The sequence below is a fragment of the Thunnus thynnus genome, chromosome 9 (genome assembly GCF_963924715.1).
Source record: "Thunnus thynnus chromosome 9, fThuThy2.1, whole genome shotgun sequence".
NCBI classification, from domain to species: domain Eukaryota; kingdom Metazoa; phylum Chordata; class Actinopteri; order Scombriformes; family Scombridae; genus Thunnus; species Thunnus thynnus.
In genome coordinates, this window is record NC_089525.1 from 27,359,964 (window position 1) to 27,376,079 (window position 16,116).

The 16,116-nt window shown below is 40.6% G+C and overlaps 1 protein-coding gene across 1 annotated transcript in view; it reads right to left on the reverse strand.

Annotated features, from left to right (window-relative positions):
• fstl5 (follistatin-like 5) overlaps positions 1 to 16,116 on the reverse strand; it is a 178,020-nt gene that overhangs the window by 35,787 nt on the left and 126,117 nt on the right. The window contains exons 9-10 of the mRNA XM_067599913.1: positions 5,846 to 6,007; positions 1,793 to 1,927 (exon numbers count right to left, since the gene is read on the reverse strand). Of these exons, the coding sequence (XP_067456014.1) occupies positions 1,793 to 1,927; positions 5,846 to 6,007 (297 nt within the window). The remainder of the gene's footprint in view (positions 1 to 1,792; positions 1,928 to 5,845; positions 6,008 to 16,116) is intronic.

Consider the following 16,116-nt stretch of genomic DNA (forward strand, 5'->3'; position numbering starts at 1 on the left):
TCCAGCTTCTTCAATGTGATGATCAGCTGCTTTTTGGACTGCTCAGACAAAACAATACAACTTTACCAACATCACCTTAGGCTTTGGGAAATTAAACTGGGCATGTTTTGTTTTTTTTTGTTTGTTTTTTTTTAGCATTTTTTTTAGCATTTTTTCTCCATTAATCAGTTAAAAAAACATTAGCTGTTTTTTGTCTTTTCATGTGATTTGTCGACAGACATAGGGATGATATTTTGAAATAAAAATCTTCTATGCTAAAAATCACTAATATCAAGACGTCATTTAATTCAACACGCCTTAATTGCCATTGGAATAAAGTTTGTAAACTCTACAAAACAACTAATCTCAAGACTCCCTCCTGAATGAAGTGACTTGTCAGGATGTTTATTTTTAGGAGCAGAGGTGGTGGTTTCAGTGTTTGAGGGCTGCTAATGGTATTTGCTGATGCCCCACATTAGCCTCAGGCTCAGCCAATCCAAGGAAGAAAAAAAGTCAGCTCCCATTTGCTTACTTAACTAGTTTCTGAATACAGGGTGGCATTCTTATGCTAAAACTAGAGTGGGTCAATTATGCAGTCAGTCCGATATTCAGGCCAGACAACAGTGCAGTAAAGTCTATTTTTTTCTCTCCTTTTTCGTAATGTATAGTGCAGCCACATCTGGCTGTCTGCTGACATCCCTTTGAACTGCCGTCCTGTGGGGTTGCTCACTATAAAAAGGGTCTACAATATCCAACTCCTAGCACCATTTTGGCCCACGTTAGAGCTTCAAAAGCTTCAAAGCACACAAGTGACTTCTGACCTTGCCGAGCATGATCCTCTGATGCGTGACAGGCTGGGTGGAGGAAGTGCCGTACCGCTGGGATGACATCTAAACATGTCAGGTCTGGCAGAGGTGTGGGACCGTGCACGGGGGATGTGTGGTGAGACTGCAAAGTTGCTGCATGTGCTGTTTGGGAAGCCTAATTACCCACAGGAAAGTACAACGCACTAACAACTGGTCTTGAGCCCCAAAGACAGATTCTGACATTTCTGAAAAGGTGAAGTTAATTACTATAGGAGACTATATTCCTGGGGACAAGAGGAAATTGTTTGTGTCAAAAAGTGCTTTCAAACTTGAATATGAAGGTTACTTGTGTTAAACCTGATGTTACTGACCGCTGACTATGAATTCCAAATATCATCTTAATCATTAAATATTCTTCCAAATAATTGCTGCGCTGAGCATCATCTAGAGAAGAAATTTTGGAAGCAACAATTGATTTACTTAAATTTTAGTTGATAAATTGATTGAAGACAAAATTATCAACAATTTTGATAATAGACTAATCTTAAGTCATTTGTCCAGCAAAAATGCGTGAAAGTGACAAATGTGACAAATTTCTTTGTTTTATATAATTGAAAATTCAATTTTTCTAAGTTTGGACTGTTTGCAATTTTCCACAATGTTTTGACATTTTGTAGACTAAATTATGAATCAATTATATGAAATAATTGATTATAAAGAAAATAATCATGAGTTGCAGCCCTAGTGTGCCAGAATAAAGACGATGAAATATGAAAGGCAAAAAATGTCTTCCTGAGTGGATGGAGGGGTGCATGAACATTTGGTTCTGCTTCCAAACCAGGAAACAAGGTGAATATAGATGGTATCACCATTACTTCCCTTGCAGAGGTTCTATCATTGCATTAAAGGATATAAACTATTAAGAACTAACAGGCTAAATTATTAAGAGCTCCATTTGCATCATCGCTTGAATAAAAGCAGAGACTGACATCATGACTTATACATACAAGTTTTGCGCGCAGAGTCTTCCACAAATAGCGAAGAGATGTCCTCGTCGACACCAGCATCATTTTTGGCGATGCAGGTATAGGCGCCGGTGTCCTCAAAGTGCACATTGCTGATGTGCACCTCGCTTCCATTAGCTTTGAGGAACAACAGAGGGAACAGACACAAAGACAGTTTGCCTTCCAGAAAGAGATAAAAGATGACTTCTGTGCTACCATCCTCTGCTACCATTACTCTGTTACATAACCATTCTCTAACATGTTGGGAAGGAGGCTGAGAGGTTTGTTTCAGGGAGAAATCAAAAAGGTAGGAGTTCAAAGTAAGAATGTGGCACAGGTCTGCCACATGCTGTGTTTCTGTGAGCACTGGGACAATTTCTGGTTTAGCGTTTTTGTGTACAAAAACTCCTACTATTTATTGTGAGAACTAGAAGGAACTTGAAAATGTTTACTTCACAATATTTTATGCTATGGCTTGACAAGTAATGAGATCTACAGAAGTTAAACAAACCAAACAGCCAACAGCCAATTATCTTTAACTGGTCATACTGTAATTCAACAGGATGCAAACATATCAGAAGCAAACCAACATGAGAAAGGAAATACATGCACTGATGTTAGAAAAAAATCATTGTCATATTTGTTGTAATCCAGGTGAATCTATTAATATTGATAAGAATTTTAGGTCATAATCCATAGCCCTATTTTTACATATAAAATGATGAAAAAAATAAATGAACAGACGGGTGACAAATTAAAGTAAAAACCAACATAAAGTGTCTTAGTCAGGTTGTTGGGCCACCACATGACGCCAGAACAGCTTGAATGTGCCTTGGCATTGATTCTACAAGACTCTGAACTCTACTGGAGGGATGAACATCATTCTTCAAAAAGATATTCCCTCATTTGGTGTTTTGATGATGGTGGTGGAGAGCCCTGTCTAACACAGTCCAAAATCTCCCATAGATGTTCAATTGAGTTGAGATGTGGTGACTGCAAAGGCCATAGCATATGATTCACATCATTTTCATGCTCATCAAACCATTCAGAGACCCCCCGTGCCCCATGGATGGGGGCATTGTCATCCTGGAAGAGATCACTCCCATCAGGATAGAAATATTTCATCATAGGATAACGGTGATCACTCAGAACTACTGTAAATTGAGTTTGCAGTGACCCTTTCCTCTAAGCGTACAAGTGGACCCAAACCAGCAAAATGCCCCCCACAGCATAACTGAGCCGCCATATCCCCTCACTGTAGGGGTCAAGCATTCAGACCTGTTTTGGTTTTTCCTTTAATTTGTCACCCATCTGTATTATTATCAGCTGTAGCAGTATTAGTAAATATTTGTAGAGGTAATATAAATATAAATGTCATAAAACATAGTTAAATTAACTCTAACTGCAACAGTAGCAGCAATTGTAGTAAGAGCAGTTGTAGCTGTAAATGTGATAGAAAGAATGAAGGTTATGACATTGTAAGTTCTAAAAACACAGGTGTAGCCATCTACTGGATTCTATGGGTAATACTCTCCTCCAATCACACGCGCACAATCGCCCTCTGAAATTTGCATGTACATAGACAGCCAATCAGAAAGCATCTACTGATTCCATGTGTCACACGCAGTATGAAACGCAGCACCTTGCTGCAGTTCCCATCCACTTCAGTGGCAGGGTCCATAGGTAGAGGGGATTTGCCTGTGCTTACAGAACTAGGGTAACAATATCGTAACCTTAGTTCTATCTCACACAGTTTCCACCCTCTACTGGACTGTATGGGTACAATAGATGAAGCCTGATGAATGTTCGCCCTGCTGCAACATGTCATTGGACTGCTTCATTGAGCCTGATCAGCTATAAGTTAGTCGCCAAAGTAGGGGGCCCAACCCAGACCAGTTAACATGGACATGAGGTGGGTGAAAATATGGCCTAACCTGGCAGGGGTCATAGGTCATACACCAAACACCCTGCACACCCCATTCCCTGTGTGGAATATTCTTGGACCAGAGTGGGGGGTGCTGCCTGCCTGTAGGCTAGGGAGATGCACTCACACAGCCAACAAGCTAGGAGCTTCTTGGATAGGGCTTTACCAGCTACTCTATCTCCATAGCACACGAACAGCTGTTCAGTGCACTGGAAGGGGGCATGTGTTCAACATAATTGCAGAATTGCACATTCTGGGCATAAGACGTGCCATTTTGGCTCCCTGGCATCCCCATAGGATGGAGGACAAAATGCATCTAGCTGAATAGTTCTCAACCTAAATGAACTCCTTATGTTCTTAGAAACAAAGGAGGGGTTTGGTTTGAGAGAAGCACAACTGTGGTCACCACAAAGCAGACAACAGGGCACACCATTCACTCACTCTCTTAGCCGAGATCAGCGCAAGCAGCAAAGCTGTCTTGAATGACAACGCCTTCAGAGAGGAGCACACCAGAGGCTCAGAGGGATCACTAACTAAGGCCTCGAGCACCAAGGGCAGTTCCCATTGAGACAAGGAGGGGAAAGAGGAGGAAAGGCATAAAGCAGCCTCCTTGGCCATCGAGCATGTGCAAACCTGTCCACCCCCAAGGGCCCCCAATAATGCAGGTCCTCTTGCACTGATGCAATTGGGAATGTTCACCCAGCAGTGCTTGAGCCTCTTGGGATCCAAGTGCAGGCTGGTGAACCACTGTTACAGGCGATGTAACAGGAGCCCCATTGGAACAACTGGATGGCCTGCCGCCACGAGCCCCAATACCTGCATGACAGTCAAAACTGCTTGTACTTGTAGGCTATCCCCTGGAAGGTGAAATGCAAGAACTTCCTGTGTTTTGGTGCCAAAATGGGTCTGAAACCTCCTGTCTTCTTGGGAACCAGGAAGTACACGGAGTAAAACCCCCTCTGTCTGTCATGAGTGGGAACGATCCAGACAGCCTGTTTCAGTAAGAGGTCCTGGATCTCCTCAGCCGGATGCGTTTCTTTTTCACCACATCGTGCCTAAAATAGCACTCATGGATGAGCTCAACCTTGATCTTTTTTTGGGTAGCACAGCCTGCAGCTGAATGAGGCCACCTGCCGTCTGCTTCTCTGACAGAGGGAAGAGAGGCAGACTATTAAAACATTTTCAACAAATTGCACACACAGCGAACATGAACATGAATAGTGGTGGGAGGGGGGGCGGGGGGGCTGTTGAACATAGCCCTTGCCGATATGACTCTCCCTTCCGCTGACAGTCATTTCAGCACCACTGACTTTCCTCATGCATATACTAGCTTCTGTGGGGGGTCTGTCAGCGCTCTTCACTCCAGCATAGGCCCACCATTGTGGGGGGTCGGTGCTGCAGTGTCTCAGGCAAGGTGGTCTGGGAGGTGGCTGAAGCACCAGGGGCTGATGGTGCTCTGCCCTGCCTGCACACTCTCCTCTTTGCTGTGGCATTGCAGCAATACACCTCATCTCCTCTTTTGCTAGAAGAAGGTGTGAGTGGCAGATGATAGCTAAGCTGCACCTTCTCCTCTTTCAGCTTCTTGAAGCACTGAGCAAAAGATGAAATGTACCTGAAAAGCCTGTCTGGAACTATGGGAGCTCCCAGGAGTTCTTCTCTGTAGAGTGGTGGGTCCCGACCCCACATAACATGAGCCCACTGTGCCAGTAACACCCAGAATCAGGTTATTAATCTGGCTGTTGGTGTCATCCTGTTCTGCTGGGGGGGGGGGGGTCTTGCTACTAGTGGCTCCCTTCAGGCACTTTGACACACTGCCAAATGTCTGGGAGAAGATGTCCAGGAAAAATGTCTCTTCAGTCGTCATTGAAGAGAAGAGGATGTGAACTGCAGTGAGGAGCTGCCTTTTATACTGTGTGGGACACACAGAATCAGTAGGCCCGGCTACGTACAGCAAATTTCAGTGGGTGATTGTGTGTGTGTGATTGGAGGAGAGTATTACCCATAGAGTCCAGTAGAGGGCGGGGCCTATGTGAGATAGGACAGTTGTAAAAAATAGTAATAGCGGTAGTACTATTGGAGGAAAAATGTACAAGTGTACATGCAATGAACAGTAAACTCTGACTCTTTTTTACCTTGAAGGGTGAGCTGTTTGGACAGCTTGGTTGTGATGTCCATGCCGTTCTTCAGCCAGGCCAGCTGGGGGCTGGGGATTCCCTCAGCATGGCAGCGCAGGCTGGCAGTGACGCCTGGCTCCCTCGCTTGGCTCTCTGGGTACACTCGGATAACAGGAGGGACTGGAACATGGTGAAAAAGAGGAGGAGACTGTTGAGATGGAGAACTGAATAAAAGCAGACCACTGTTGTTTACATAAATACCACTTGATAAGATAACTTTATTGTATCTCACAAAGCAACCAAAATTCTTTTTTTTACAAGGCTCATCAACAAAAAAAATAATGCACATTTAAAAACACATTTACACACACACACACACACACACACACACACACACACACACACACACAGAGAGAGAGAGAATAGGACTCAAACTACAACTGACAAGAACAGTGTTAAACAGGTAGTATTTTTGGGGGATGAGAGGGATCCTGATTGATCAGAGTGGTTTTCCTGATCACTAACCGGGTGTACAGCTCAGATAGGGGAGTTTGGGGTGAACCAATTATTTTGCCGGCCTGATTAGTTATGTGGGAGAGTTCTGTTTTGTGTTTGGTGGTGAGGGCGTTGCACGAGGATGAAATGTTGACGGTAACTATATCTCTATATGAAGCAAGGAATATCGGTCTCACTGTCTGTCTGTCTGTCTGTATGTTGGTCATTTGCATATCTTGAAAACTGAGCGGAAATATGTACAGCTTGACTCTACCATTGCAACCCACATTGTGGTGCGATTACATCCAAAGTGATAATGACCTGAAAAAGTTTAAGAGACTTAAGCTGTACTATTGAACTGTGTACGTTGACTGTGAATGAAACATGTACGTTCAAGACTTACTGCAGGATGTCTTAGACATGTTTTGAACAGGCACTGCAGTTCATCTAACTAAAAAGCAAAGAATCTCTGTCTATCTGTCTATCTGTCTATCTGTCTGTCTGTATGTATGTATGTATGTTTGCATATCTCGAGAACTGTTCACCCGATCAACTTCACACTCGGCAGGTGTATTCCTGGGGACCCAAGAACATGCAGTGTCAAAAGCAATTTGGACACATGACACATTATATATTAATAATCTTTGAACAAACAAGTGAACAGTGAGCTGCTCAGCTCCGTGTCTGAGAGCAGTGGGGGCTGTTTGATTAAACACCGTCACATCATAGCGGGGCGGGGTTTCTGGGCTCTGACTTGATGAGCGAGACAAAGGTACACACCCTGCTCAGTTAAACTGTCCAAGAGAGAAGAACGAGCATACATAGGAGAAAAAACCAGAGGTGGAGGCAGTAAAACTAGCCAATAGGAGCGCAGAAACGTTTTGATTGGCAGCAGAATCAACCAGTGGAAGGCCATAAACCGATACGGTTCAAGCTCTGTTTAGTCTCAGTGGTGAAGTTTCTGTTTGGATTTAAACTGTTTAATTCATTCATTCATTATTGTTTTAATAGATAGGTTTGTCAGTTGATACATACATATGCGGTTCTCGAGAAATAATAATCAATTGGCCCATTCTGAACAGATACATTTTGAATGGGCAGTACACTAGTAGATTCAATTAGTGTCCTGTAAACCAGGGTTAAAATGTCCTTGCTGACATTAAAAGTCCGAAGGCAGGACTGAGGCAACCTTATTGAACGAGAAGTTTTAGAGAAGAGGCCAAGTCCTGTGAACTTGTGGTCTGGCATTAGCATACACTATCAATAGGATCAAGTATATTGCAGCATTGCTTTTAGATAAGGTTAACGTGCTCTGTGAAGCTAAACAAATCAGATAGATAAATAAGGGAGAGAACCTCTGTTCGGACGTTATCGATTTGGCTTTGTAGTCATTGATTTTATGTAACCTTTTGTCAGCAAGGAGATGAGAGGATAGAAGAAGAGAAAACAAAAACGTTTTAAGAGAGAAAAGACACAGACTAAATGTCGCTCCCTTTGGCAAACTGTTCCAAAAGCTGACTTTACACATTTCTTCACATTGTGCCACTGTCATGCTGGAGTTTCACTTCTTTACCCTACCCTGAAGCAAAAACAAACAAAAACACTCCTACATACTGTACTTCCAAGAACCATAAATCAACATAAATCAATAACACACACAAATACATTAATAATATGTATTTATGCATTGGCTGAGAATATGCCACAGTTTTGCTCTACACCCAGGGGCTAATTTGTTAGTCTTGCTCCACAAAACATGGAAAATATCAAAAGAATGAATTTGAATAATCCTTAAAAGGAAAGACACCTTCTGTCAAAAGCATAACAATGATAAAACCTTTCAAAAGGATAGTAACCTCTGTGAAGAGACTGACCTACGGAGATGGTGACTGAAACTCAGCCAGTGACAATGAAGTGTTTACAGGGGTACCATAAAAAGCAGCATGATTCATTCCACAACAGCTTGTCACATATAAGGATGTCAACTTGGCAGTGTTTTAAGTGAGAAGGAGTGAGGAGGTGAGGAGAGCTGGCTCTGTGATTGGAGCAGAGCTGGATTCCCTTATGTCAGTTATAGAGAGAAGGACCCTAAATAAACTTTTGTCCATCATGGACAATGCACACCACCCTCTGCATAGAACATTCACTGGGCAGAGGAGTATGTTCAGTGACAGACTGCTGTCTCAGTCCTGCTCAACAGACAGGAAGTCTTTTGTCCCCCAGGCCATATGGCTGTTCAACTCCTCCCAGCAATGGTGGGGCGAAATTGACTATTAGGCGTGATGTTGCCTCTCCATTGCTACCCATGCTCACCTGCTGCTAGACTGTTGGTTACTGGCTATGAGTCTTACACACAATTTCTATTTATATTTGTTCACATATTTATCTCCAATTTGTATTTTATATCAGTTACAGTAATTATTATTCTTGCACTGTTTAATCACCTTGCATTTGCACATATGCTATCATAGTGATCTATCTATCTATGTATGGACATCATAACTCTCTATCCTGCCATCTTGTTTGAGCAATCGCTCATAGCCTCTGTGGCCCAAATCAGTGTCCTCTTTACTGAAACAGACTTCAGAGACATGAGCGCAGGATGGAAGCGAGAGTCTTGGCAGAAACAGAGTAGGCAGACGTGCTGTAGAGACCATTTCCTGTGGGCACTGGGTTAGAGGAAGTCTTTACTCAGCCAGGTGAGTGGAGGATTGAAGATTGCTGCCACGGCCATCTGGTAACCACGGCACTCCCGGGCATTGGAGCTCACGTCAACCTGACTGCCAAAACGCCATCCACAGTGGGCCACCAAGGACTCTTATGGCATCCAGGTTACTTTACCAATCACAGTCACAGAGACACTCCAGTTACACCAGTGCCCCTCAACAGTAACAAGGTTGACTGAATAGAACCCATGGAGACAATTATTCTGTACAATCATCTGAGTGAAGATTATTATTCACGTCTATGTCCTCACACATGCTCATACAAGCGTACAAAATCTCTGGTCTCATTTCTTGGAAGGTGCATCTCATGTTCTTTCTCTGGTTTTATTATCCTATCCTCCTCTTTATGTTTTTTTTCATGTTTTTACAGCAAATCACTTTGTGACAGTCTTGTTTGTTGAAATTGCTCTGTGAATAAAGACCATTTGAATAGGATACGTCAATGCAAAGTGGCATTTATCCATCAATCTGCCTGAATGCACATTGAAATAAAATCAATGCTGTAAATATTTCTGTAGGAATATACTTTTAGAGCAACATGCAAATTTTATGATTTGTACATCTTGTGTTCTCACAGAAAAAGAGACTTTGTTGCCTTCATAAAATGTGACTCAGCACACTATTATTAAGAAGTTCCTACAGCGATTTTGATTCAGTTTTGTTACATGTTCTGTTTATTGTTCCATTTCACTGTGTGTGTTCATTTGCATGCTAACATCCCAGTTATGATGAGGTTTTTGGAATATCCTGGTCATGTTTTGTGCATGTAGAATAAACATTATAGCTTGGCTGGAGAAATCTTATCTCGGTTTTAAGAAATAGGATACTAGTTGGAGCACTCTGATAAAAGCCGAGATACCGTGGCATGTAAGCACCTTATCCAGATTTCTAATATGTTCTCTGCCATGCTCAAAGGTGAGTCCTCAACATATGTTACAAAGTAGCTGTAGTAGTAGCACACAGTTTTTCAAGGTCATCTTGGAGAACTTGCCACAGTTCTTCTGTGGATTTAGGCTGTTTCATTATATTCTGTCTCATCATGTTATCCCAAATCAGGGCTCTGTGGGGCCCATATAATCTGTTGAGGGACCCCTCGCACTTCATATCACTAAAGATAGATCTTTGGCTGTATTTTTGGGGTTGTTGTCATACTGTAGAATGAATTTGGGACCGATCAGATACCTCCATGATGGTATTGCATTATGGATAAGAATCTAAAAAATCTAAAGTGCCTAAAACTTTTGCACAGTATATACATCCAGCAAAGTGGTGCAAAATCCATGCAGTTAAAAACCAGACTGATTTTGAACTGTTGAGGTAACTCAGTTGAATGACAGATTTGCTGAATGTGGAAGAGACAAATCTACACTTATGTAGACTATCAGAAACCTGAATAGTAGACAGAGAGTTGAACAGAGTTTGTCACATTCCACGTATGATCAAAACCAAGAGACTAGACTGCCTGTTACGAGAAGGTAAGAAATGCCCTGTATGGAACAAATTATCCTGGCATTTCAGATATATTATTATTTTTATCATTGTATTTTTTTATGAGCAGAGGCATTACATGAAGATGACATTACATACTGTACATCAGATGAAACTCAAATGAAACTCTAATGAAGAACAGCATGTAAGTGCATAAAATAGACAATCTACATATTGAACATATTGCAAAGTAGGGATATAATATTGAATCTCAGGATGTGTGTGGCAGTGGGGCCATTGCACACATGCCATGTACCTTCGTTGCTGACTTACAACCACAACAACCTATTAATCAACAGCCGTAGTGCAATTACAGTATGAATCGACCAGCTTCCCTTGCACACTTCAGTAATAAAACTTCTCAGGCAATCTCACAAAGTTGTGTTAATTAGTGTGTTGGAATTAAAACTAAGGATGCAACCACAAGCCTCTCTATTTTAGAAAAACAGTATTGCTGCCACAGCAGTCAGTAATCGTCAAATTCAGGTTGGTTTGTCAGGGACAGACACTTCACTTGAGCAAAAGCCTCAGTACCCACACACAGTACAGTCACTGCTCTATACTTGGTAGTCTCGGCCCAAATCTAAGAGGATGTTTTTCCAGAAACTACAAATGAAAAAAGTGGGGTCGTCTTATGTTCAAGGACATATATGTCAGTTTGTATTTAAAAGTTTTACTCTGTAGTGGAGAATATAGATGAATCATGTGAGAGAAAACATTATCAGGATGTTACTCTAATAGCTGCTTCCCAAAGGTTTGGTAATGGTTTAATACACTAATCCATCAGTTTATATTGATCCTGTTTGAAACGGTAAAATAAAATTAGAAATGTACAATATGTAGTGCACAATATGTCAGGTTTAATAATAAATTTACAAATGTGTTTATTTTATTTTTATTAATTGACTTTACTTATACATTGTATGTGATTTCAATTATTCTAAATATGCTTTATCTTCCTACATTCATGTATCCAGAAACAGGTGCTACAAAGGGGATTGGAAGAGACTTCTTATGATCAGGGTGGTCTTTTTTGTGGGCCAATGCAGCGTATAGAAATATCTTTTGAGGCTAGAGAGAGAAAATGTGTAGCATGAAATACAGCTCACATCTCATCTTATACACCCGTTTGAGTAAATTGCTTGTGTGATTTGAGAAGATGGAACTGGTTGGTATTTTCTGCTAAAGATCTCGGTCTATGATCCTATCAGAGCTGGTAACACCACCACAGGAGTCACATAGGTTACAGTAAAAGTGTAGGTGCAGCGTTTAGGGGTGTAATTACAGAGCAACCCTAATCAGTGATGAGAATGGGTTTAGAGGTTGGCTCAGGCTCAGCAGAAGTTGCAGTTAAGCCCTCTGTAGGCTCCATGGATCTAATTCAACCTAACATCTGTGATGGGAGGGGCCCGCTCCCTGCCAAAACTTTAATAACCCAGCCTAGTTTCCACAACCCTCCAAGTGCAGGTATTCACCCTAGTTCAGCACAGAATAATTATATAACTATGTTAGTAAACATAAAAACATTGATAAAATATTTTTTTATGAAAATACTGAGTGAGCAGAGGGGTACCTGCATGGATTTTTCAAAAGATGCATTATATCTGAAAGTTTGGATTTGGGGATCGTATAGCACAAAATGACAAATGTGGGTGTTGCGTAGCTTTTGCATCCAGACTTCTGAATCATCACCTAATTTTTGGAGCTATTCAACAATTCAAAGAGGTCTGTGGTTTTGCCTATTGGTGGCCGTTTCCAACAGTTAGAGAAACATGACAGAGTAGAGAAAAAGGGAGGGAGGGACTATATGGGGACATCATTTTCTTAGTTAGCTACCGAGCGAGGTCCATGAAAAATAGGGGTAGAAAAATGGCAAAAAGCATGAACAAGATGGATGCAGCTGTAAAGTTTGTTATAAGTCAACTTACAGAAATAAAAACTCTTAAGACAACATATTTATTTGACCATTGTCCACTGCTCCTAGCAACCTCAGCTTTTGTGTCAATGGATCAGTCATTGCTACTGTTTGATTAGGGCAAAACAAAACAATATATTCCCCTTCTACCCCGTCATTCAGGCCATTTGTGACCTCTGAAACCTTGACTTTGTTGTGATTGTAAATAGATTAGCGTTCAAATGGATTTTGAAATGACAAGATTGTATTTTTAAAGCGAAAAAATGTGAACTTACAGAATTCAGCCTTCCATAACTACTGTTTAAAAACAGAGCACATCACTTCTCACCTCAGTCTTAAGCCAGAAAAGCTAATGAAAAAGCACAATTTGTATTGTATTATCTCTTATATATTTTCTGTCAGGTAATCCGCTCTGAATATCTAGCATACCTACCGCTGTTGTTAAAATGTGACTGCTGTCTATCAGTTACAGGCCACCGCTGTTACTCAAGGGGATCGGAGGGTTGGGGGAGCTGTGTCAGACATTTGTTTAGTAGGAGCCATGTTTTATCAATGTTGCTGCAGTTCCCACTGGTTTCCAATAGAGCTCAATAAAGGTCATTCCTTGGTTAAAGGCCCATTATTTGAGAAAAATCTCATGTCAGTGAGTTCTTTTGACTGTGAATGTGGCAGAGAAAGTACATCCTGCACTGCTGTGGACATCTATTAATGCTCACTGCAATTCTAACTGGTCACTGATAGAGGTCAATAAAGTGTCATAAATTATTTAATTTCATCCTAAAGTAGCATGAAAGGATGAAAATGTGGCAAGCCAATGGTGAAAATCTATTTAATCAGCAGACAGTTTGAAAAAAGGGGAAGGCTGGGTGGGCTTTGAATGAGTGCAAATTAAAATGTTGCATTAAAAAAATGAAAGATATACTTTATTATATTATTATATTTATTATATTATTATTATACTTTATTTACAAATTCAGCTGATATTATCAGGAGAATTGGGATAATTGTTGTTAGTTTAGGATAAGCACTGTTTGCTACTGACAGCAATTAACTACACAGTAAGTGGTTTTTACATGAATAAAATTAATGCAGTAAACCATTAAACTAAAATAAATACAATTATAAATACACATACATACTGTATAATACATTATATCTAAAATTATTGATATTGATACGATGATATACATATGTGAAACCAGGAGATTCACTGATATTTAGAACATATACGTGTAGAGCTACTTCAAAAAACACAGGTGTATTTTCAATTTCAAGCTTTCAGTTTTACTTTAAAATAATCATCAGGAGCTGGCAGAGGTATCAGGAAACAAGAGCTAATAAATGCACCGTTTGATAGCTCAGTTGCATAAATTAGGCTGATGATGTCAACATCTTAAACTGTAGGATTAAACCTCACCACATATCCAACCCTAATGCTCTCAACTTAGTATAAAAAAGTTTCTTTTAAACCACGTAACAAGTTCAAATGTATAACTTTCATAAACTTCCTGATGAATTGAAATTCGACATGGAGCAAGGTTGGAGAACACTCCAATGGGTCTAATAAAGCATTCATCTACCGACAGAAAACAAAAATAATGACGGTAATAATAATAAATATCAGTCAATACTGTAAATTTCTAGTTCTTAAAGAAGCATATAAACTCTCCTTGAACAGTACTTTAACAGCTTCTGAGGAACTGAAGTTGTTTATTTGATGTTGAGAGCACTGGGGGTTGAAATGTGTCAATCTTATGAACTATTTAGACCTGTGATCTCATCAACTGAGCAACAGAGCTTGGACACCTGGTATTTATCAGCTGTCGTTTTCCTTACGCCTCTACCAGGTGTGAATGATGATTTTACAGAAAGCTTCAACCTTCAAATATGCCTATATTTTGAGCAACTCTCAATGAGAAAGAAAGTCAAAAACCTTTGGTAGGATCAACTATTTTGCTTGGTGATATCAATAAATGTTCTGTCTTCTCTCTCATTAATTCTGCATCTTTCTCCAGATCCCCAAATGCCTTATAAAAAGGCACAAAGGAACCATGAAGCTCTCCATTTCCTGACTAAAAGGAAGAAGTGTGTACTCCGCCATTTTACAATACCTAACTTACATACTCCACCAGTGTGCATTTGTAAACTCAATTCCTGCATGCAAATCACCATTTCCTTTGCGTGAACCGTAGTGAAAATGAAAGGAGCAAGCGGGTCGGTGGGATTTTTCAACTCAAAACTGGATTCAGACAAGATGTGAGAGTAGTTGCATTCTGATGTGTTTCTGAGAGTGTCAGGAGAGCCACTGCCAGGAGAATGCGACACAGCAGGGCTGACAGCTCCATCATAAAGCTCCCCAGCCAGTCGTCAATCACTCAGCGAGGCTCCCGTCGGTCATGGTGCTCTAGAAGATGAGCAAGCGTGCAGACACGCACATACACACAAGAACACAGAAACATACAAACACCATGGCAAGAGACCATTTCGCCGTCACACTACTGGGAGATTTCCAACTAAGCCTGGCAGACTTGTTACAACTCTTCAATCAAATCGAGCTTGTGGCTGTTGCTAAAAAACATTGCGGTCACAACTCTTCAGTTGTGAGAACTGACCAGGTACCTGTGAACAACACACACACTCACACTCATGATCCTGTGCCCTCTTTATCACATGTGCAAAAACCCTCACTCATACACAAATCATGACAAATATGCACACACACAAGTTTCCTCTCTCAGATATGATTTCTCTCTCACCTGAGCTACATGCCTCCTGTGGAGATGTGAGACTAACAGCACAGACAACAGTTTTGTCCAGGGCCTGAATCCAATGCATTACATGTACACAGCTTAGATGGTGAAAAAGTACTTTTCAAGGTTAAACAGAAGTAAATAAAGTAAAACTGCTGGAGCGAAAAAGATCTGGGACAGAAATTAACAAGCATAATGGATCTCCAGGGATTACCGCTATTCCTTGTTTGTATGGTCTTTCTTTTCTACCTCAAAAGAGTGTCATCTTTTGTGTGTATGGGGTTTGGCTTTTCTTCCTTTTATTGTGTGTGTGTGTTTTTATTTGATTTATTATTCATTAATGTAATTAAAATGAAGGAAATTTATGCCATGGAGGATCTGTTGCCTAACAAAATAGAGAGCAATGAAAAAGAAACAGCATTGTACACAATGTTATGAAATATTCATTATTTCTACGGGAGCCACTGTGACAGAATTTAGTGTTTAAATAACTGAAGTTATGATTATATTAATACTTTTTCAAGTATCTATCAATTTTAAAGGGTGATAGGGTGGTACAAGATATCAAAATATTAGACACGGTAGGATTTCTGATTTCTGCATTTGTACTGAATTGGGGAGGTCTATATACATATATATATAACTTGGTAAACAGTTTGAATGCAGCAACAACTGTTTTGATTGATGTTCCACCAAGTGTTGAGCACTTGAAAGCCCCACTCTTGTCTTCAAATGAGTGTCCAACACATATGGCCACAGGTCAGATTATGATTAATTGAGCACTGGCTGAAGCCGCTCTGTACCAGGAACACGTATGAACGACCCTATGTTTAAGATGGTTTTCATTACAGACAGACCATGTCTGCACTAAAAAGAAAACAACACAATACTCAAGTTTGGATCATGATTATTTCT